Source organism: Silurus meridionalis, chromosome 7, assembly GCF_014805685.1.
Source record: "Silurus meridionalis isolate SWU-2019-XX chromosome 7, ASM1480568v1, whole genome shotgun sequence".
In the NCBI taxonomy this organism is placed as follows: Eukaryota; Metazoa; Chordata; class Actinopteri; order Siluriformes; family Siluridae; genus Silurus; species Silurus meridionalis.
This window is the reverse complement of record NC_060890.1, coordinates 11,636,320-11,658,828: the sequence shown is the minus strand read 5'-3', so window position 1 is coordinate 11,658,828 and position 22,509 is coordinate 11,636,320. Positions and strand designations below refer to the sequence as shown.

General features: G+C 36.9%; 4 protein-coding genes across 5 annotated transcripts; 3 read left to right on the top strand and 1 right to left on the bottom strand.

Moving 5' to 3' along the window:
• Nucleotides 1-3,135: 3,135 nt before the first annotated feature.
• desi1b (desumoylating isopeptidase 1b) lies at nucleotides 3,136-6,933 on the bottom strand. The gene is made up of 6 exons (XM_046854906.1): nucleotides 6,682-6,933; nucleotides 6,542-6,563; nucleotides 6,359-6,428; nucleotides 6,077-6,186; nucleotides 5,630-5,752; nucleotides 3,136-5,470 (listed from the first exon to the last, which is right to left on the bottom strand). Exons 1-6 carry the CDS (start codon nucleotides 6,764-6,766, stop codon nucleotides 5,377-5,379), a joined length of 504 nt encoding a protein of 167 aa, XP_046710862.1. The 5' UTR covers nucleotides 6,767-6,933; the 3' UTR covers nucleotides 3,136-5,376.
• Nucleotides 6,934-7,218: 285 nt separating this feature from the next.
• On the top strand, nucleotides 7,219-11,294 carry xrcc6 (X-ray repair complementing defective repair in Chinese hamster cells 6). The gene is made up of 12 exons (XM_046852895.1): nucleotides 7,219-7,436; nucleotides 7,578-7,690; nucleotides 7,781-7,922; nucleotides 7,997-8,248; nucleotides 8,336-8,522; nucleotides 8,888-9,074; nucleotides 9,350-9,518; nucleotides 9,639-9,800; nucleotides 9,928-10,057; nucleotides 10,136-10,236; nucleotides 10,666-10,782; nucleotides 10,881-11,294. The coding sequence occupies exons 1-12, from the start codon at nucleotides 7,373-7,375 to the stop codon at nucleotides 11,078-11,080; spliced, it is 1,824 nt and encodes a 607-aa protein (XP_046708851.1). The 5' UTR covers nucleotides 7,219-7,372; the 3' UTR covers nucleotides 11,081-11,294.
• A 783-nt stretch (nucleotides 11,295-12,077) lies between these two features.
• josd1 (Josephin domain containing 1) lies at nucleotides 12,078-15,849 on the top strand. 2 transcript variants are annotated; one of them, XM_046854896.1, is made up of 5 exons: nucleotides 12,078-12,233; nucleotides 12,711-13,374; nucleotides 13,603-13,731; nucleotides 13,823-14,017; nucleotides 14,425-15,849. In XM_046854896.1, the coding sequence occupies exons 2-5, from the start codon at nucleotides 13,088-13,090 to the stop codon at nucleotides 14,525-14,527; spliced, it is 714 nt and encodes a 237-aa protein (XP_046710852.1). In that variant the 5' UTR covers nucleotides 12,078-12,233; nucleotides 12,711-13,087; the 3' UTR covers nucleotides 14,528-15,849. The 2 variants fall into 2 exon arrangements, with proteins under 2 accessions (XP_046710852.1, XP_046710853.1); XM_046854897.1 differs by lacking the exon at nucleotides 12,078-12,233 and adding an exon at nucleotides 12,240-12,607.
• A 2,738-nt stretch (nucleotides 15,850-18,587) lies between these two features.
• cbx7b (chromobox homolog 7b) lies at nucleotides 18,588-22,243 on the top strand. Its single transcript, XM_046854712.1, has 6 exons — nucleotides 18,588-18,911; nucleotides 19,743-19,786; nucleotides 19,908-19,973; nucleotides 20,086-20,152; nucleotides 20,264-20,546; nucleotides 21,104-22,243. The coding sequence occupies exons 1-6, from the start codon at nucleotides 18,843-18,845 to the stop codon at nucleotides 21,301-21,303; spliced, it is 729 nt and encodes a 242-aa protein (XP_046710668.1). The 5' UTR covers nucleotides 18,588-18,842; the 3' UTR covers nucleotides 21,304-22,243.
• Nucleotides 22,244-22,509: the final 266 nt, after the last annotated feature.

The window sequence follows — 22,509 nt, the reverse complement described above, 5'->3', positions numbered from 1 at the left end:
CATTTCGTTTGGTACATCACAAAAAAAGCCTATCATTTACACAAGGGTGTGAAAGAGTTTTATATCCTCTCTCTCTCTCTCTCTCTCTCTCTCACACACACACACACACACACACACACACACACACACACACACACACACAGACACAAACTCTCTCTTCCACCTTACCCTACTTTTCTATAAGCCACAAAGGCAGAAACACAGATGTTGAAATGAAAATAGGAGAAGAAGGAATACATCTGACATTTGATTACATTTTTTATTTAACTGATTAACCAATTGCCAGAAAGGCAAAATCACAATACTATTATTGAGTGCCATTGATTGTTCGTATCAATTCAAAGCAATTCTGTTTTGTAAAAGTGGACATTACTACAAAAAAAGCAGACAGAACTTTGAGAACTTTTCATTAACAGAACATAAGAGGAGTCATGAAAATGACATAAAAAATTAAAAGCAGTAAAGTGCAACAAAATAAAGTGAATAGAGAAAGTGACTAAGCATACAACATGGAATACGGTATATCTGTACAGTAGCAGAGAAGTGAATTTAAGATGAGAGGAAGGAAGTGAACACTCAGAGCAACATCCTTTGATGATATTTTCAAACACTCTGTGAGTTGCTTGTATTGCTATAGCGGTATCACAAACAGAAAAGTCAGCCTGGTACCTGAGGGGCCTGTCTGTCAAGCGTGACCTTTACCGACTGAAGAGACATGCAAATGACCGGACGTTCACTGTATTGATTTCATTATTATTGTGAGCTGGTCTGGAAATGCATTGATCCACTGAGAAAACTCATGGCTTTCCATTTTTTTTAATCACTCATTCTCCAAACAAAATAGAACCCATAATATTGACTGGTCCCACAAACAGAAGCCCTCAGGGAAAAGGCATTTGTTTAGGTTCCACTCTAAATGTTGGTCTGCTTCACAGTGGCTTGTATTACTTTTTTTTACATAACTAGCAGTACTGCCTGTCACACTGTCAAACTAATGTGTTGCGAAAGATACAAACTGGTGTTTAGAGTATCACAGTTCTATAGTAATAGTTTTCAAAAATGAGTTAGTTAGTTAGTTAGTTAGTAGCATATTTATTAATAACATGTATGAGCTTTTAATTTGTGCACATACCCATCATGCAATAGGCATCCCTTGATGCTCAGCTTAATCTTTTGTATTGTGTGTGTGTGTGTCAAAAGAGAGAGAGACATTAATACTTGCCTAATTTATTCATCATTTAAATTTTATATATAGTTATTTTTTTCAACCTTAATGTTTTATAATGAAATGCATGCCTATAATTTAGTGAATGCCTGACCATCACACCCATAAATAACTTCTCAAACCTTTGCCACAACACTGGAAGCACATTATTGTATAGAGTCTGTGAATGCTGTGCCTATACAATTTCCCCATCACTGTAATTTGCCTTCAGAGGCCCTTACGTCTTCCAGCAGTTCAATGCCTCTGTGCACAAACCGAGTAGCATGAAGGCAGTGTTTGCCAAGATTGTAGTGAAAGAACACGAGTGTGTATGAGTATTGCTGTGGATAAAAAAAGGAAATAAGATTAAATTCTAGAGCAAATGGATCTGCCAATGGAAATTCCACACAGAGAGTTTAGGAAGAAAAAGATTTACAGTTGAACTTCACTTCGGAGGAACAGAAAAAATTCTGTGAGGATTTAAATGGAACTAATAATACTATATAAAGTATATATAAGTGAGCTAATATATAAAGAATGTCTTGGTACCACTTCTATTACCTATAAACCATAAAATATACTTCTAGTGATTAAACAATTTATCAACAGTTCAATCCCATTTATTATTGTTACTGAACATTATTGTTACTGTGAAATTGCAGCACTAGACTCCAGATTCAAATTTGTTTTCTCCTCCTTTTCATATACTGTAAATGTGTTATATACATTTTTGAAAGGAAAAAAAACTTTCACAAAACAATTATCATTTTATCTGTACTGAGACACCTCTTTAAATTCCTCTGTGGCCAGGGATCATCATTTTCTATCATTCATATTCTATATGAGTAATTGTTTCTTCTGCATGGTCATGAAACATGTCCACATATTTACCAGGCTCCATCCTCACTACTCTATCACACAAAATGCAGATGACTATCAGCTTACATAACAAATACCTCTGAGAAACTATACTCTCAATGGCATACCTTGCATAACTGCTCAGTGACAAGACCTAAGCTGTATATAATTAGTTTGGGGTTTTTTTCTTTCTTTTTATTTGGGGGGGTGGGGGGGACTACCCCTAGGGTGTGTATAAAAATATATTATATTATATATTATTATTAACCTTTTTTTCATAATTTTTTGTTATACCATACTTTTAATATACATAGACTTTATACTTAATGTTTATGTTAGACAAAAGCATTCCACTACATGTCGTACTCTGTATAAATGTGTATGTGACAAATAAAATTAGAATTTGACATTTAATTTGCAAGGTTTTTTATATTCTCAAAATAAATCACATACCACAGAACCGAAATTATTATTAATTTGCTGTTCTGAATAAAAGAACAGATTCTGACAGTTTAGAGACAAAATCTCTGCTACTAGCACATTTAGATATGAAATGGCTTTACAGTTGAGTCTCTACAGGATTCTGAACTGTGTTTACTCATATTTTCATATTCATATTCATATTTTTCCCTCATGTCGTGTATGAGAAAACCTCTCCCCTGGTACAAACAGGAAGCACCTTGAAGTATAAGAAAAACCTGCAAGTGACTGCTGGAACATGCTTTTAATCTATAGACCTACACTGAAGAGGCAGACAAAGTTTCCATTAGCTATTTAAATGGGTTGAGATCTTATGACTTTGAAAACCGTAAAACATAATTTACATAATTACTTCTCAAACTATTTACCCAGCTTTTGTGCCCTGTGCGTGTGTGCTATCCTCAACAAGACCTGGCCTACAAGGATGAAAATATTTTGCTATAGGATAATTAAACAGAAAACATTGCTGTGATTTTCAGTGATCCTTTCTTCTAAGTGGACAAGTGACGGCAGTAGTATGATTTTTCCCTGGTTTTTCTTCTTTATCCTTCTGTAAATTGTGTAATGTACATTTTTATATTATACGAAACACGTTAGAGCAAATATTTTTATTGCAGGTTATAGCAGATATTTTACAATTACATAATTAAAATAATATTCATTACAGTGGAAATGTAAAATAAATATATACAGACGGTGATGCCTGTTTGGCTTGTTTTACCTCAAAATTATGCGGTACTTCTGCCACTTAGTGGCCATTTTTATTACTGCACTACAAGGATCCAAGTCTTACAAACGGTTATTTTACACCTAGTCACATTCACCTTTTGTTCAAGGAAAGTTCTTGTGTTAAACAAAAAGGAAGTTCTATTACAGCTATATAACATTTTGCTTTCCAATAATTATTAAAAATAAAAACAGTTATCCTTTACTTTTACTTGAGATACAAAATTACACCAATTTGACAAAAACCGTAACCAATAAATCAGTTACAGGTAGTCGTCGACTTACGACCACAAATGGGACCGACAAATGGGTCGTAACACGATTTATTCGGCGTACGACACTCGTAACACGATGAAATTTTCACACGTACTGTAAAATTATGCCGGTAGTTTGTAAAAAAATAACGTACGCCGCGGCTAGCGATGGTGGTCGTAAAGTCGAATGGTCTTAAGTTGCATAGGTTGTAAGTCGACGACTACCTATAATAGGTCAACCAAAGTAAATTCAAGTATACACTAAATAAAGAAGCCATTAAGTCACTGCCAACAAGTTTACATGTAGAATCCAACATAGATGTAAAATATGAAGTTAAAAGCTGTATATGTTAAAAAACATTTTTTGTATTCTGTCATTCTGTCATAAACCTATAAAACACTTTACCAGAAGCACCAACACATAAACGAAACAGTAGTGCTAATGAAAGAACACTTGTAGAATTTTTAAAAAGTCACAAAGTTGAGAATTCATCAGTAAATCTATTTTTTTTTTTTTACAGACTGTAAATGTACAATTATTCCAGAGAAAATAACAAAACAAAGTGGAAAGGCTGCAATAAATCAACTGAATTCATAGCATATGTGCCTTACAACAATTGGGACATACAGATGAGTGACAAGTAAATGAAGATAACTTTCATTGATTTTGATCAGGAGACAATTTGAGAAATGAGTGTGTCTATGATGTAACATGCTTTCCCACCTACCAAAAAAGATCATAAATAATGTAAGTTCCCTGTTTGTGTACTGTGATATTTGGTGTCAGTTTAAAAGTAGTCCCGCTTTCCAAATAGCACATTCTACAGACTTTTTTACTATTATTAAATGTTAATCATTTTATTAAATTCTTTAAATGTCTGTCTGTCTGTCTGTCTGTCTGTATGTCTGTCTGTCTGTCTATCTATCTATCTATCTATCTATAAACCAATGCATTAAAATGATAGATATATAAACATTTGATTTCCTAAAGCTTACAGTCTAAAAAATCAGCACATAAATTGCATGGGTTTTTTTTATCACATATATTAGGTAATAGTAAATAGTCTTTTGGTTTCAGACACTGTATCATACACGATGTCATACACTCAGTCAAGTGTCAAAAACATTCAGAAAAGATTAAAAAGGCAACAGTAGTCATGAAGCCAGAATCACTTCCTCCACATGAATTTTGGAATCACATTGCTCAAGCTCGTGTGACTTTCAGATGTTACTGCAGATCGAATAAAACGCAACACAAAGGCAGACATTTGATATCCAAGAGAAATACATAACAGGCCCTAACAGCAGAAGTATTATTCAACTGTTATTTCTATAAACATTAACATATTTAAGCATTACAAATCAAACTTATTATTATTATTTAGACCTTAATGAAATGTGATCACTGCAGTCAAAGCTTGTTTTGTAAATATTTGCAAGCTAGTGGTTTATGGCTATGAGCCAATGTCTGCAGAAATCAAGATCCTGAAGAGAGAGTTTTATTGGAAGTATTTATTAGTCAGATCAATTATTCAATTATCTGTTTTATTACTGTGTTTAATAAGCCTTAAAAACTCAATTAATCATCTGTTGTTAAATAGATCTTGTTGAACTGATCTGTTGCTTCCTGAACTTAGCAGTTTATATTAAATGTACTTTGAGACAAATATGTGACTCTGAGAATTCCTAATTTGTTAGCTACATAAGTCTGTTTTGCCAAAACCATATTCCCTGTATTTAAATGTAGCAGATAATGTGATCATATATTGTTATATATTTGCTGATATATTGAGCTTTGTTAAATTGTCATTTTCTGAATTTGAATGACCATGCCACTGTTCCTTACAACAGTGTCTACCTCTGTCCATAGTGTCCATGGAAAGAGTTGTCTGTAGGCGGGGCAATGGTGATGGATTCAATCAGAGGACGCAGTGTTTGTCCAAAAGGCCTGTGGAAAGCAGGTAAACTCTTGTTAAATTGATTGTTTCAGGTTGGCAGACTTTCTGGCATACACAATAAGAAAGTGTTTCAACACTATTATTAAGTCATTAGCTTGAACTATGCTTATTGTCATTCCCTGTAATAAAGGTCTGCATTAAAGACTTACGTGGAAAGCACATCAGATGGCAGGTCAGTAATATATGATGGAATTTTTCTTCCTGTTAAAAACTGTGCCATTTCACTGCTGAAAGTGTTGCAGTTGTGTTCGAAAAGGTGGTACATCTCTGGTCTGTAAAAACAATGATCATGTGTTTATATATATATATATATATATATATATATATATATATATATATATATATATATATATATACATACACACACTATATATATATATATATATATATATATATATATATATATATATATATATACACACACACATATACATATTATATATATATATATATATATATATATATATATATATATATGTGTGTGTGTGTGTGTGTGTGTGTGTGTGTGTGTGTGTGTGTGTGTGTGTAATTTGCTTCTGATTGTGCTTATTCATCATGTGGAGCATGCTATGAAAAGGAAAAGTGAATGAATTTACCTGTATGTGGACTCTTGCAGAGATGAAAGATATTCTGTATATAAGTCTTTGGGAACTTCTGTGTTTCCCAAATCCACTATGGCATCAGGCTCTCCTAACAGTGTAGCACCCTGAAACAATGAACAATACACGACTGCTCATGTCCTTCACAAAACATGACTCAGCTCTTTTGGTATGCTGTTGCATTCTAGCTGTGTTGCCTACTGATCGGATAACTAACTCCTTCATATTTCTGTAAAAACAAACAAGAAACAGCACTGAAGAGTATTAAACAGGTCTTACCGGTGGGCAGTTTGTTATACCCTGTCCCCCAAAGAAATACTCTGCTCCATGGATTACCACTGATGTGTGCCTAGGTTTAAATAGCACATGTTTCAGTCATGGATTTTATGCCACAACTATTTTTTTTATTTCAATTAGGAGCAAGATCAAAGGAAAATTCAAATATGACATTCGAATACTTACCAAACTCCTTCGAGTTGTTTACCTGTCAATCAAAAATAAATGTTTGATTTGATCAATGGCTTAATAAGTAAAGAATATTTGTTCCCCTGCTAACTCATAGACTTTAGCGAGAATCTTGCTGGAAATCACAAGTTACTCACCCAAGAGCAAAGGACTCAGCTGACGAGCAAGTCCCTTTGACAGGTCATAAACATAGAGCTTCACATTGTAGGTCTCCCCCATCATTCAGCACCACTAGGAATATAGTTCCTAACTAAAACGGTTTAAAACTACACTGAATTGGTCACAATACTATAAAGCAGAAGAATCGAACTACAACACAAGAAGATGACTGAGCTATTTACATCAGGAAATAGAAATTGACTCGTTCACGTATTCCACACCACTAGATGGCAATATGACACACAATAGTTCCTAAAGGAGACATTTCGTGCAATATTTTTACTTATTAATGTGTCTAACAAATGTAATTTATTATTATTATTATTATTATTATTAGTTTGTGTATATTTAAGAGATTATTCTTATTTAAGGTAAATATTTCTGCGTTAGTTTGGTTAGATTTATATTTCTGTTTATTCCAAACACTTCCGCCTGCACAGACCACGCCCTCCAGCACTTTGATTGGTGGGAGTGATCCTGTCTCTATTTTGATTGGATTATTGCACTGTCACTCAAATTGTATTCTTTTGGACCACGCATCTTGCGCGGTCTTTTTTTCTGCTGCTAAGACCATCAGTATCACCCTACATTTCTAGCAACAAGGAAAGTCTGGGTTTTATAAACATTTAGGTGAAGTCCTACTTAGGTTATATTGAGTGAAAGAAAAGGATGGCTGATTGGTCAGACTACCGTAACGATGACGAGGAAGTTGAGGAAGAAGAAGAACTTGCTGGTGTGCACCTCTGTCCTTACTACACCTTATCAACTACACCTTATCAACTACACCTCATCAACCAGAATGTATAAGCAACGCGAATGTACTTTTTTCGAAAGCTTTTTAATGTGCAATATGTTCTGTTAATTTTTCTACTAGGAGAATACAAGAGCAGTGGGCGTGACAGCCTGGTGTTTCTAGTGGATGCCTCTAAAGAGATGTTCGTTAAGGGTGAAGATGGTGAATCATCTAACTTTGACATGACAATGCAGGTATGCAAACATAAAACTCCTGATTAAGAAAAGAGTGATGGCCGGGGACAGTTTTACACCACCGATTTATATTTGTCTTTTTTCTTTTAGTGTGTGCGCAGTGTGTACAACAATAAAATCATAAGTAGTGACAGAGACCTGGTTGCATTGGTGTTTTATGGAACTAAGAAGAGCAAGAACCCCAGAAACTCTTTCAAAAATGTCTACATTTACCATGATCTGGATTCTCCTGGTAGGCAACAGACTTCGTGGTTGTATATTGTTGTCAGAGTTGTCCATTTATAACCAACCTGATTGTTCTCTCAGGTGCTCGGCGTGTGCAGGATATCGATAACCTGAGAGGTGATAAAGGGTCTAGGTTGGCTGCAGAGATCATGGGCAGTGGAGAAACGTCACTCGGAGATGCTTTGTGGTGCTGTTCAAACTTATATAGTGACATTAAGCTACGGCTGTCTCACAAGCGTCTCATGATTTTCACCTGCAGAGATAACCCTCATGGAGGAGAAAGAACTCGAGACAGACAGGCCTGTACTAAAGCTGATGATCTTAAAGAGACAGGTGAAAATGCAAACTGTTAACCTGTGGAAAGCTTGTATAGCTGTTGTTTAACCTGATCCTGATATCAATGTTTCTCTCTTCCCTCAGGAGTGGTTATAGACTTAATGCACCTTTTCAAGCCAGGGGGGTTTGATGTTTCCCTGTTCTTCTGTGACATCGTAAGCCCACCGCAGGATGAGAGTGAGCTTGGACTGCAGTGTGAACCTAGTGGGAAACTTGAGGAATTACAGAAGCGGGTCAGTGCTCGAGAGATGCCAAAGAGAGCTCAGAGTAGGTAAGTGAATACGCTTAAGTAGTTAGAAAGTTTGGATTAAAAAAAAAACCCTAAAATGTTTGCAGTTTGATTATTGTTCATCGCTGTTCTTCGAAACAAATGACAATGAAGTAAAATGGTCAAAAAGTATTAATATTTAAATGGTTATTTTCATTCTGTAGCCACCATCAACATTTTAACATTCAACATAAAATAAAAAGCTTAAGCTTATGATTTTTTAAGTAATTTATACAATAACAGATACATGAGGCTGATTGCAAATGAAAGCCGAAGCTATATACAGCCTATATATTCCCCAAACTCTGCTTCCTTTGCTAAATTTCCTGTGCAATAATGTTTTACACCCCCTTTTTTTCCCCTCTTAGAATGACTTTTTCTCTGGGGAATGATATGAATGTGGCAGTCGGTGTGTATGTTTTGGTCAGAACAGCCACAAAACCTTCTTCTGTAAAGTTGTACAGAGATACCAACGAGCCAGTTCACACCAAGACTCGTCTCTTCCACACCCAGAATGGAAGCCTGCTTCTGCCCAGTGATACCAAGAGAGCCCAGGTAACTGTACAAAGTTTTTGTTATTTATTTTTTTATTCATCTGTTCCGCATAAACCCATAGTAACAAGCTTTAATAGATCGATTTGATTTGATCGATCGATCGATCTTTGTCATTGCATTGTACAGGTACACAGCAACGAAATTCAGTTTGGCATCTACCAGAAGTGCAAAAAGTAGCAATAGTGCAGATAAATATGTAGCATATTTACAGCATGTGATATATATGTAAGCATATATACAGTGAATAATGTACATGTTCTCTTTGTTTTATTAAGGTTTATGGAAACAAGCAAATTGTAATGGAAAAGGATGAAGTGGATGAGATAAAAAAATGTGATGATCCAGGTCTGGTTCTGATTGGGTTTAAGCCAATGGATCGTTTGAAATTACACCATCATATGCGGCCTGCATTGTTCATATATCCTGAGGAGGAGCAAGTCATAGGCAAGGTTTTATTAGATTTTTTTCTCCTGTACAGTTTTGATTTAAACCCGAATGCTTGTTTTTTAGCATGATGGCAAGTCTTTTATCTCTCAAAACGCATTATTCATAATACTCTTCCAGGGAGTTCCTGTGTATTCACAGCTCTGCTGAAAAGATGCAGTGAAAGAAATGTGTTTGCATTGTGCAAATTCACTGCGCGCCGTAACACTCCACCTCGCTTTGTGGCATTGTTACCACAGAGAGAAGTGCTGGATGACAGTCATGTTCAAGCTGCACCTCCAGGTACCACCTGTTGTGTTATAGTAAAATATTCACTATAATGAATATGTACTTTTATTGTATTATCTTTATTGTAAATCTGTAGAACTGTCAAGATATGAAACCTAAAAACATGTATTTTATCACACAGGCTTTCATGCTATTTTCTTACCCTATGCGGATGATATACGCACCCTGGATTTGCCTGAGTGTCCAACAGCCTCCGATGAGCAAGTTGACAAAATGAAAGAAATTGTGCACAAACTTCGTTTTAAATACAGGTATTGTTTTTATTTTTGCCATTTCAGGTAATGTGTACAAATGAAAATGACAGAAATTTTTTTATTTTATGTATACAGGAGTGATGCATTTGAAAATCCAGTCCTGCAACAGCATTATAGGAATCTGGAAGCCCTAGCTTTAGACCTTATGGCACCCGAAGCCATTGAGGACTTTACAAGTAAGAGTTTTTATTTCCTTTAAGTTATAACCATGTTCGGGTCATTGACATGTTACCATGAATTACTTGACTCCTGCTGTATAACCTATGGCCAAATGTTCGTTGACATCTGAACATCATGACCATGTGTTTTTTAACATCCCATTACAAATGAAGTCGCTGACTTTGGGGGGTTTGTCCATTCAACCACAAGAGCACATGGGTATTGAATAGTGAAGTGGGCACTGATGATAGGTGAGAAAGTCTGGGATAAAATCAAAGTTCCAGTTCATCCTAAAAGGTTTCAGTGTGGTTGAGGCCAGTGAAGGAAAATTGTAATGATGAAACAAAAAAGACATCCAGTACAACTGTGTGCTTCCTGCTTTTTTATCAAGTGTACATATCAACTTTTTGCCATCCTTTTTTTTTTTTTTTTTTTTTTATCACCAGTGCCTAAAATGAAAATGATGGATGATCGGCTTGGTCCTTTAGTACAAGAATTCAAAGATTTGGTCTATCCATCGGACTACAACCCTGAAGGCAAACCCTCAGCCAAACGCAAAACAGGTCAGGGGGTCTTGAATTAACACATTTTTTTGAAGTGCTTTAGCTTTACCAGTCACTGTTACAGCTGCCGAAGACATGCTTCTGTTTTTTTTTAACAGCTGCGGCTGGGGATGGTGCTGAAAAGAAGCCAAAAGTTGAGATTTCAGAAGATGAGCTGCGAGCCCATGTTTCTAATGGAACTTTGGGCAAGCTGACAGTACCTGTGCTAAAAGATGCCTGCAAACAATTCAATGTACGAACCACAGGCACCAAGAAACAGGAGCTCATAGACGCTCTGACTGCACAGCTCTCTACATAAATTCAGACAGGAAACAGCTTAAGATTTATAAGATACAGTGCCTGGTGCTAAAACCTGATATATAATAAAGTTAAAGTGTGTTTAATAAAGAGCAGTTTTACTATACTATAAATGCTTCTACAGCAATTTAAGCATCACTTAATGTTGAGTTGTTTTTTAAGCGCTTTGTAAAACAAAAACAAAAAAATAAACCTTAAAACCATTTCGATTAAAACTTTTTTGAACTGTTTTTCTTCTTCAGGAAAATTGTCTCTATTTATAATTCAATACGTTACAATATCAAATTGGATTAGTATTTAGGCAGAGTTTTGCATGTTCTCCCAGTGTTCACCTCTTTTCTCCAGATTCACGGCTTTCTTTTTACAATACAAAACCATGCATGTAAAAGGATTAGTGGATGGGGGCTGATGCTAAATTTAGAGTTTGCCATTGTGGATGATGCTTAAGAAGGTTTCCAATACGTTATGACAATTTATATAGATCACGACTTGACGTCAAGAGACATTAAATGCAGTTTGGCTTGTGTTAAAACTAGAGTATGATTCAGTATTATTGTTTCAGGCAAGGAACATATGAAGATAAATGACTAATTCTAATACAGCTTGACTTTTTATACTTTATTAACCAGGGTCAGGTGTGTACTCACTTATAGCATTACGTTTTTTTATTCAATCTGTTAACACATTAAAATCCGAATACAAGTCTAAAATCTTTCAATAAAATTGAATGCAAAATGGTGTATTGACAATTTTTTTTATAGATTACAGGTTGTTCAAAATGAACTTTACAAAGCAGTTTTAGTGACTGGTTCTTTTTCCCTTATTTTACATGGGGTCTAACGTTAATTTGCACCATATTTGTCTAAAATGGATAAATACAAATTATTTCTATGAAGAATTTGGAGAGATTCGGATTTTAAAGTCAAACTTTGCGGGGGCGGGGCTACAGTTTACAAGGTGCTGATGACGTAGGGCGGAGCAAGCAGGAGAAAGCCAATGACGTCTCGCGCATGCTCAGGTTGGAGTAGAGCGCTATAAGGAAAAGTGCGAGAAACAAAGAAATAAACAACCTCAGGAAAAGAGATTAAAACGTCAGGTTGGGAGCAGGCGGAAAGCTCCGGGTCTACGCTGTTGTGTACCGAATGCGATGTGCGGTGAGGAGAATTCATTAAGTGGTTTTCTTTTTTTTTTTGCCGTTTTATGCAATAAATAAAATCAAACGTGTAGCATGTAAGCTAGCTGGAGTAACGCTATGGCAAAATGATTAGAGAGGGATGGATGTTTTAGACAGTCACTATAATCCGTGACAGTCCCAGTTAAAATCCTGGATTGATTAGTTCCTGAATGTCTGAAGTTTTAAAAGAGCTTTCTTCCTTTTTTCCTGCCAGGTATGCAGGAAGTTTTGGGCCACTCTATCCAAAGTAGAGAAGGTTAACCCTGTAACCAGACATGAACTGTTTAAATGGACTGCAATAAATCAATCTTTATAGAGAACAACATTCTGTTTCCTACAGTAGGAAAGAAAGAGGTTTAAATGGAATATTATATGTTGCTTTCTTGCCATTCAGCTGTAGGACTTGATCTTGAAATTGTTTCAACAAATGCTTAATCTTTATTTCTTTTTCATGAAGTCATACACGTGAGATCTACATGACTGCCACGAGTTCAGGAGTTTCACTTGGTCGCCCGAGTGTGTGTTCTCCTGGATGTTTTGCACCATCTGATCAGAGCTAAAAATGGAAAGAACTGCTTTGTGTTAGAGAACACTTGGGTCTTCAGCACGTCTACATGCGAGATCCAGGTCTCGAACACTGAAAGGAGATGCCAAAGCTGATTTCACGAACATTTTACAGTTTGGTTGTCTGCTGATACTTTATCATCAATCATACGTTGAACTGGCTTCAGTTTTCTCATTGTAGCCACCTTCCCCTCCCCTTGCCATTCACCACAAGCGTCTGAGTGGTTGTCATAGAAATGACAACAGTGACCGAGTAGCAGAGCATCAGGGATGGGGAGCACACCGTGTTCTGGTAAGGGGAGGGGGGTAGGTAGTTTTCAGGAGTTAGGCTGTATGCCATGGAAGGTGAGCAAGCAGAAAGGTGAAGCTGCTGGAGATGGATGTACCACTGAATCGTATGAAGCTTTAAATGCCAGAGTTGTCTCTCCTCCTCAACAACCTCCTGCCATCTACCATGAGAAGCAACACAGAGAGTTATGTGCTCTGCATGCACTAAATAATGTCTTCCAGGATGGTGCTGCCTTTAGTCGAGAGGCACTTCAAGAAATCTACCAGAGGTTTGTGAATTTTCTATCTTGCACTGTTTTTAATCCAGGTGATCAATCTTTATATACCTTGCCTCGATTGCCTTGACGGATACTTAGGGTTAACATACCTGTTATGAGATCACTGTTTAATACACCACCAAACAGGTGCAAGAACAGTTTACATTCTGTTATCAGGCAGAATCACAAATATGTATCATGATGATGTCCTTCTTGACAGTTCTTTGTCATACATTTCAGGCTGTCCCCGAGCACATTGGTAACCCCTCACAAGAAAAGCATGCTAGGTAACGGCAACTATGATGTAAATGTCATCATGGCTGCTTTACAGACTCATGGGTATGAAGCTGTTTGGTGGGACAAAAGAAGGTACTTGTTTTGTCTGAGATCAAATTTATTGCGCAGTTTGCTACTCGTCTGCGTCTTTAGGTCATTGTGTGGAATTCTTTCTTTATCTTAGAGATGTAAGCAGTATTGCACTGCCAAACGTGACGGGCTTCATTTTAAATGTGCCGTCCAACCTTCGTTGGGGTCCTCTGCGTCTGCCACTAAAACGTCAGCATTGGATTGGAGTGAGGGAGGTGGGCGGAGTCTACTATAACTTGGACTCAAAACTACGCAATCCCCATCCCATTGGAACAGCTGATGAGCTCAGGTAATCTGAAACAACCTAAAATGATTAAACAAGTGTTTGTAATTATATTTAATTTATCTGGTATATTTCAAGGAGTATAGGTTGTAGGTGTTTTTTTAGTTGCAACACTATAACAAATCCATAATATTGGCGAGAAGTGCATTGTAAAGTAAATGCAGGAGAAGAACATCAGTATATTTGCAGCATTATTATTGCCCATGTAAAAGTTTTAGCACAGTCAAATAAAATAGTGGTGTAATAGAAGTAAGGGACAACACTTCATATTGAGTGAGCTAGGCAGTTTTGTAACGGTGCAGAATTGTTTTTAAGTCCCACAGCTAAAAAAAAAGTTTTAGTTTTGTTTCTCAGCTTATATGTCCAACTGGCTGGAAATCATGTTGCAACATTATTTTTTGATGATGTTTCAGGAAGTTCTTGCGTCACCAGCTTCGAGGAAAGAACTGTGAACTGCTGTTGGTTGTGCTGGAGGAGGTGGAGGTCCATCAGACCTGGAGGACTGATAACTTCTGATAGTTTTCATGGATTGTTCAGCTCGTGCTCAGGAGGGAATGTAAGATTCAATCAGGGAATATATAAGAGCATATGGAGTCGTACTCAATGAGTCACAAAAGCACACTGGCAAGACATTTTGTTTACACAAAAAAAACAACACACAAAATGCTGGACACAGACTAAAACAGCAAAGTATATTAACACAGGGATGTCACCAACACACACTATACTGTTCTTTTGCCTATAAGACTTTTGACATTTGGAATTTGGCAATGCTTTTTTTATGTCTGCCTTTTGTTTTGTTTTTTCATACTGTTTTAAAGATATTCAAAATTCATTACGCTATATATATCTGTATATGTTACACAGTCCCTTCTTTGCTCTTCATGTGATTCCCCTTATGTCCTCTTATGCATACAAAAGAAACATGAAGCATCCTTACATAATGGTAATCGGTGTGTGGTGCATGTAATGGATAGGAAGCATCTAAGCAGCACAGTGTGGCAAAGTAATAACTGGATTTTTCATGTTAATTTCATGTAGGAAAACTGCTACTTTCTGTCTTGCACTACGGCCATGCATCCCACAATAGTTACAACTTTTTCCTTCGCACAGATACAGTTAAAACCTATATGGATAGTAAAATAGCATTTCCAAGTCACATTGCCAACTATTCTGTGCTGTATTTTCAAGAGATATTAAGAATTATTTTATCATAACTTACAGAAAAGGTCAGAAAGAGAAAAAATATTTCCTTCTTTATGTGCTGGAGTTAAATAGTTAATAGTTTTGTGGGAGGTATTTAAAAGGATGAGAGTGGTGTTTTTGTTGTTGGTTGTCTTTTGTGTTGGTTAAGTAATTAAGCCAATTATGCAGTATAGCAGTAATTTGTTCAAGTCTTTGTATCCTGTTCATTGTGCAGGGGTGGGGAGTGGGGGTCTGTTTATCACATTATTCGAAAGGGAAATTTAAATGTACACCTCAGGTTTTCTTAAAAACTGCACACTCCAATTTTATTTAGTAATCTAGGTATAGAAGCAAGATTTTTTTTTTTTTTTTTTGCATTCTGGAAACCTCGCTAGGCCAAGCCCATAAATATTCTGAAGAATATTACTGTTGTATGAGAGGGACATTCCACATTTACATACACAGGGTGCTTTGTTAAACTGTAGAAGTGTTTTTGATTTCTTGCCATGACAATCCTGTTCCCTCATGTCCCTTTTAGGGAAGATGTAGTCACAACGTGATCATGCCATTGTTTTCCATGCAAATGCTTGTAATGGCACTTTATGTATAATCAGATGTATTGTGACATCAATAAAATGGCTTTGTATGTAAAAGATTTGCTGCTTGCATATCTGCTGATGTGGTTTATGTAACTATACAATTGGCTTGTGCATCTTTTTGACACTGCCAGGAAAAACTTAGATTGACCTACTAATGTATGTTTTGCAAGGATACAAACTAAGTCTGAGATGTGGAAGGCCAAAAGTCTTACAAAACATTTTTCATACACACAGGCCTGTGGGCTATATGTATTATTTTATGTGTGAAAGGAGGCCAGGATTTGTAATCTGAAAATGAACCTACACATGATTTTGCATGTCTTTTGTAATTAAACAGTATAGCAGCTGAAAATGTATTTTCTTTTTAGGAAGTTATATAGACTGATGTGGTCAGTTATTTTTTCCATATTATATTTGTAATGCATTTTTATACTGTGTTGTAAGCTTGATGTAAGAGTGCTTAGACGATTCATTTGTGTTTGCAAAATATGACTCTTTGTTTACAGTTTTGGTCAAATTATTCCAGTTGGTGTAACAATTGAAAAAATATACTGTTCACTATAATGAAGTCTCAAATCACTTTCCCCATTTACATTTTGCTTACCACAAGCTCTTACATGTGACAACTATGTGTAACTACCGTATTTTTCGGACTATAAGCCGCTAGTTCTTTCCCACGTTTTGAACCCCGCGGCTTAAACAACGAAGCGGCTAATATATTTATTTTTCCTGGGTTTTTCCCGGTTTCACAAGCTTCAAGCCATAAACAGAGTGACATAACATTAGACCAATGAAATTTCTGAACGGAAACAAAAAAACGCACTTCACCTGTGTTCTGAGCTGCACGGCAGCGGGAGAAAAAACTTCCACTGGTGGTAATTTTTAAACACACGACGATGCCAAAAGATGAACTCCCGAGAGAAATTGTTGTGAAAGGAAGGAGGAAGACGGTGAACAATGACTTTCTTGGTCGGCTACTGTTTAGATACAAGCCGTTGTAGCGAGTCTGGGTCATGGGATAGCTCGCTAACTCCAGTTGCAACAGAAATCATATAAGTACAGACCGGTTTCCAAAACTCGTGGCAACAGCGTTATGGGTTAGTCAAAGAAACTTAGAAATGAGCATCAGAAAATAATAAGGACATATTCCTCGGTCTTGCATACATGCAGTAATACTGGGAAAAATGTGGCGGCAGGCTATTTCCAAAATGCTGCTCTGCTCTTAAAGGAGCCACAACATATTTCACCCGTTACACGGTGTAACAGTCACTGTCTTTCATTAAAGCCTGTGTAAAGGTTATTACTTTCAATGTAGACACCTGCGGCCACACAGGTGTGGCTTTTTTATGTTGAAAATAAAATCTTTGTCAAATTCAGTGGGTGCGGCTTATATATGGGTGCGCTTAATAGTCCGGAAATTACGGTAGTCCTTGCACTAGTAAAGTATAAAGTGTGTATAGTGTATTAAAATGTATAAAACAGGTGGCTGGTTGGTTTTGGAAACAGTGGAAACACAACAGAGCTGATGTAGGGTCAACTAACAAGTAGCAAGTCCAAACTAAAATAATCAAAAGAACATGCTATTTATTACAATAATTACAAAATATAAAGATGGGATCTACCTGTAAAAATGTTTTTTTATAAATATTATTTTTTACATAATTGACATTTTGCTTCACTAACATCAAATCAAATTTGAGGAACTTTTGTACGGTATACATAGACAATAAGCAAAGCTCAACATGAAACTGAGATCCCTTTGGCAGAGAGGAAACTAAATATCTAATTGGTGCGTTGGTAAATACAGGTAAAAATAACTACTAATATATGACAGTGACTGTTAAATGCTGTAGGAAATAGTTTATGTCCTTAAGTGTGTGTGTTTTCTTTGCTGTAAAACCCTGCCTTATATCAAGAGTTCCTGGGAAAGGCTCTGAGGCAAAGTGATTACTGAGATTCTTAGTGTGAGCACAAATACAACAGATTATAATAATAACTGAGTGCAGGAGAAAGTTCATGGATAATGAGTTAATCATATGAACATCCAGTCCTGTCTATCCCTTACAAAATATAACAACGATTTTACACACCTCATATGCACTTGCTTGTACAATGTAAACTGTTTATTATAATAATATATGTAATATTTTATTTTTGTTTCTCATATAAACATTCTGCAGATTTTCATTTTCTTTTTTCCTGAGAACCAGAAAACACAAATCAAATCAAGACTACTTTTTGTAAATTCATTATTTCTGTAGCCATTTAATCTGGACTGATGACTAATGACATAATGAAAGTAAAACATAAAATCAGGGGAGAAGAATGCTTATCCAATAGCAGCTCAAATGGGGCCTCTTGTGCATAAATATTATTTACATTTGGTTAGGAGTTCTCTAAAGAGACTAGAGAACACAGGGTGGCACAGTGTTTCTGCCTCAGGGTGCCAGGGTCTTCAGTTTCATCCTGAGCAAGAGTTATGGTCTTGGGCTGAGTTGTGCATTTTCCTGTGTCTGGATTTCCTCTGGGTTCTCCGGTTTCCTTCTTTGCAGGTGAAGTGACTGCTAAATTCCCACTAGGTGAATGCATGTGTAAATGTGTGTGCATGGTTCCCTGCGGTGTACTCATGTGTATCCCAGTGTGTTTATGCCTCGTGCACATGACTGACTTGATTCTACTGAAAATAAATGAGCGAATAAATATATGCACGAATGAACGAACGAACGAACGAATGATTGGTTTTGGCACTTTTGGCTTTCCAAGCTGATAGCGCAGGTCTGTGCGCGTGGGGGCGCGCTGGGCCATGCAGATGTGTCGCAGATTTTAAAAGTCACTGTGCGCACAGAAAGATCTAGTACGAGGAAATGGGACGCTGAAAAGCGTTCAAAAACTGAAGCCAAAGAAAATCTGCGGTGAGAACAAAAGCAGGAAAAAGCCGATTCCGACTGGATATAAACCCACTATCACGAGCAACGCGCGTTTCCAAGTAGATATTAAACATCCCCGGTGTTTATTTATTAAAATATAATTAAAGCGCAAATAATCCAATGGAACTGTCAGCTATCGGGGAGCAAGTGTTTGCCGTGGAATCGATCATCAAGAAAAGAGTACGGAAGGTAAGTGAAAGCTGAGGGTGGGCTTCAGTACGTGTTGTAGATTTGGTTGTAGTGCAGAAGTGTCCGCTTCATGTGTGCGATGTGAGGATTTGAAGCAGCTCAGTGTTTACATCATTAACATGATACCACGCTTAAAGAGGGCGTGGAGCCGCGCCGATCGCTCTACCAGCGCACTTTCGTGGAGCATGCAAGGAAGAACAACAAATGCGTGCAGCATGGTAGAAAACCAGTTTGTGATTTGAACCAAATGTTTCCACCGCCGGGCTCGAGAGTGACACAACCTGCTACGCAGTATCTTCAAACAGCGAGAACTCAGCTGAAGTTAGACGAAATGCTGTCACTGAATTACTCCTGGAAGTGTTACTGCCGCGGTGGCCTACTTTCTCTGTCTTTACACACATGCTTTTATGTGTTGATATGATACTGCGCAGTTTTAATAGTAATGACGGAGCTCGAGCTGGGATGCGATGCGCGCGCACGGACACTCTCTTAACCTGATCGAGGGATTTAAAAACATTGAAGTCAGATAGGAATGCACATGTCCAATGCAGCCAGTCCGAGTCACTTTAAAAGAGCGACTCAATGACTGTCTCTGTGCACATTAACCCTAAATCTGCCCCCAGCTCCCGGTATGCGCGTCACCGTGTTTTGACTACAGTGTAATTAGATGGGAGCTTCTGGGGTCGTCCCTTCTGTGTTTCCTTATACGTCACAAATCATTACGTAATGCCAACTGGAGGGACTTTTGCTAAAATTATTATTATTATTATTATTATTATTATTATTATTATTATTATTATAATTATTATTATTGTGTGTTTGTTTTTTCAGGGCCATGTGGAATATTTGCTCAAATGGAAAGGGTGGCCCCCAAAGTATGTTTTCTCAAGTTTGTAATTGCTTCACACTGTATTTTAAAACCATGTTCTCTTATTTGAATCACGTTTTTTAACAACTGTCAATGTTTAAAACAATAAATAAATGCCCGATTTGCAGGTATAGCACATGGGAACCTGAGGAGCATATCCTGGATCCTCGGCTTGTTCTAGCATATGAGGAGAAGTGAGCTTTGTTCAAATTCAGGAAGCAATATACTAACTAATAAATACTGCACTCTCTTGATTTACCGCTAGTTAAATTATGCTTCTCAAATATCAAATCCATTTTGCAATAGAGAGCACAAAGACAGGGCCGTGGGTTGGCGTAAGAGAGGACCTAAACCAAAAAGACTTTTTGTGCAGGTAATTCCCAGTATGTCCTACCATTACATCTCTTCTTATTTACTTAGCTTCAACATCTTAGCATTCAGAAATGTTGTATTAGTATTTCTTACTTTTAATCTCTGCCCAAAGGGAATTTATTCGATGGATCTTCGCAGTTCACACAAAGCAGCAGAGAAGTCTCCAGGACATCTGCACCTGTCCCTTACACACCCCCTCGAACCACATGATGGACATGCATCACAGCAATTCTGCTCAAAGGAAAGTGTCGTATATCGTCAATTAGTTCATCACAAGAGAAAAAAGAGAAACCTCAAAGGAACATTAGTAGAGGACTGGGAGGAATTGGACAAGGATGACAACTTTGAAGAGGAGGTTATAAGACCGCAAGAGACTGACAGGGTCACTATAAACAGTGAGTATGTTTTAGTCAGAGAATAGATATAAATATTGTGTTGATCTAATACAATATTGTTATTCTTCAGTGAAATAGCTACATAAGCCATAGTAACAATGTACCATTAGAGTAAACCACTCAAAATGGCTTTAATATTTCCATCTGAGCAATGTGCAATGGCAATTTGTGTAGTTGGCGTTTTACAGATTTATCTAACTGTACTGTACTTCACCTTATTTTGCACCAGCAAATTGAATCATCAACAATAACTTATAGAAAATAGTTTTTTCCCCTGCCACACTGATTTCATTTTCACTGTATTGTAGCTGCATATTTGATCACAGACAGATTTTATATTCAGGTGAGACTTCATGTGAACTGTCCCCACACTTTGTATGAAGCTGCTACCTTGCCTGCTACTAATGCAAGAATTCCCTGTAAAGCATTTCATAGGCCCCAACACTCTCTCTCTCTCTCTCTCTCTCTCTCTCTCTCTCTCTCTCTCTCTCTCTCTCTCTCTCTCTCTCTCTCTCTCTCTCTCTCTCTCTCTCTCTCTCTCTCTCTCTCTCTCTAAGGTAATGTGGAGACAGAGGGTTGGAGTCCAATAACTGGTTCAGAGGAAATGACAGTGTCTCCAGAGTGTGAGGAATGGAGGCCAGTTTTGGGTCCAGAGGAGGTAACTGTGACAGATGTCACCATCAAGTCACTGACAGTCACTTTTAGAGAGGCTTTGGTTGCAAAAGGCTTCTTCAGGAACTGGGAAATGGAGCTGTAATATGATGAAGTATGAAGCTGTTGCGTGAGACCGAAGGCGGGAGAAGTGAAACGTGAGACTTTCATCAAATGCACTACATGTATTGAAGTTTTACATAATTCTTTCTACTGAATGACTTTTCTTTAAAATTTTATGGTACATTTATCAGTGGTACAGCAGACATCTCCAGCATGGGAAGTCTCCTCATTATACTGTAGGTGTATGCTCTGTTGATGTCAATACAAGAGAAGCAATTTACAAAATACAGTTTTATATTTGAAGCCTGTGAGCTAATAGAAAAGATACTGAAACTAGACTTACATAGTACTGCTGTTTGAGCGCGTGTTTATTTAAGTACGTGTTAAAGTACTTTTCAGAGTCTAATTTGTAACTTTAGTAACAATCAGTAAATTGTTAATCAGTGCACCGTGAAGGGGCACTTGCACACATTTCTATTCATTTAAATTCATTTCAGTTCAATTAAAATACAAATCTTGGTTTTGAGATACCACATTTCTGGAAATTGGAAAATTATAACTAATGTGAAATGATTAATTATTACCAGGGCTGATTATCAAAATCAACTTAGAACAACTAGAATATGTTATAGCAACAATTTCCCTATGAGGTCAATATAGTGTTCTGATTCTGATTCTTGATTCTGGTATCACAGCAACAGGACAGCTGTTGGGGAACTGGGGACCTCTCTGACAGAAATATGTATCTGCAAACACTTCAGATGTGTTGTGCACTCTCTTCTCTAAATCAGTGTACAGGTCAAACCAGTAAAGATTTATCTAATAAATAAGTATTCAAGACCTACTGTTATAAGAAAATGCTTCTTGCATTCTTCTATATTCAAGAAATGCTTTAAGAGGATACAGTTTTCTTATGTCCATGACTTAATCTCCTCAGTATTGAAGCTTGTCATTAATAATAAATGCTTTTTTCTAACAACTTACTTTGCCTCAGCATTGTTTTGCAATGTCACAGAATAAGACCAGAAACAAAAGATAGATGAGAAGTATTAGGACAGGGTGGGCTCTGCCGGCAGTACAGCAAACTATGCCAGAACTGAAAGTGAATGTTGAAGAACCTTGAAGCTGCAAAGAGTCAGCACAAAACTGCAGACCAGTGGAGCACATATAGCTGACAATCCAAATCAAAATACACATGCCAAAATAAATCAGGCACAAAATGTGTAAATTGGTTAATAATTAGCAAACA

Bases quoted from the DNA above. Each gene is read 5' to 3' on its own strand.
- desi1b (XM_046854906.1), bottom strand. From the start codon at position 6,766: ATGATGGGGGAGACCTACAATGTGAAGCTCTATGTTTATGACCTGTCA. The intron at 6,429-6,541 runs GTAAGTATTCGA...ATTTAAACCTAG, and splicing joins AAACAACTCGAAGGAGTTTG to GCACACATCAGTGGTAATCC. The intron at 6,187-6,358 runs GTAAGACCTGTT...TCATTGTTTCAG, and splicing joins GTATAACAAACTGCCCACCG to GGTGCTACACTGTTAGGAGA.
- cbx7b (XM_046854712.1), top strand. From the start codon at position 18,843: ATGGAACTGTCAGCTATCGGGGAGCAAGTGTTTGCCGTGGAATCGATC. The intron at 20,153-20,263 runs GTAATTCCCAGT...CTCTGCCCAAAG, and splicing joins CAAAAAGACTTTTTGTGCAG to GGAATTTATTCGATGGATCT. The intron at 20,547-21,103 runs GTGAGTATGTTT...TCTCTCTCTAAG, and splicing joins TGACAGGGTCACTATAAACA to GTAATGTGGAGACAGAGGGT.
- josd1 (XM_046854896.1), top strand. From the start codon at position 13,088: ATGGGGAGCACACCGTGTTCTGGTAAGGGGAGGGGGGTAGGTAGTTTT. The intron at 13,375-13,602 runs GTTTGTGAATTT...CATACATTTCAG, and splicing joins CTTCAAGAAATCTACCAGAG to GCTGTCCCCGAGCACATTGG. The intron at 13,732-13,822 runs GTACTTGTTTTG...TCTTTATCTTAG, and splicing joins GTTTGGTGGGACAAAAGAAG to AGATGTAAGCAGTATTGCAC.
- xrcc6 (XM_046852895.1), top strand. From the start codon at position 7,373: ATGGCTGATTGGTCAGACTACCGTAACGATGACGAGGAAGTTGAGGAA. The intron at 8,523-8,887 runs GTAAGTGAATAC...TTCCCCTCTTAG, and splicing joins CCAAAGAGAGCTCAGAGTAG to AATGACTTTTTCTCTGGGGA. The intron at 9,075-9,349 runs GTAACTGTACAA...TGTTTTATTAAG, and splicing joins GTGATACCAAGAGAGCCCAG to GTTTATGGAAACAAGCAAAT.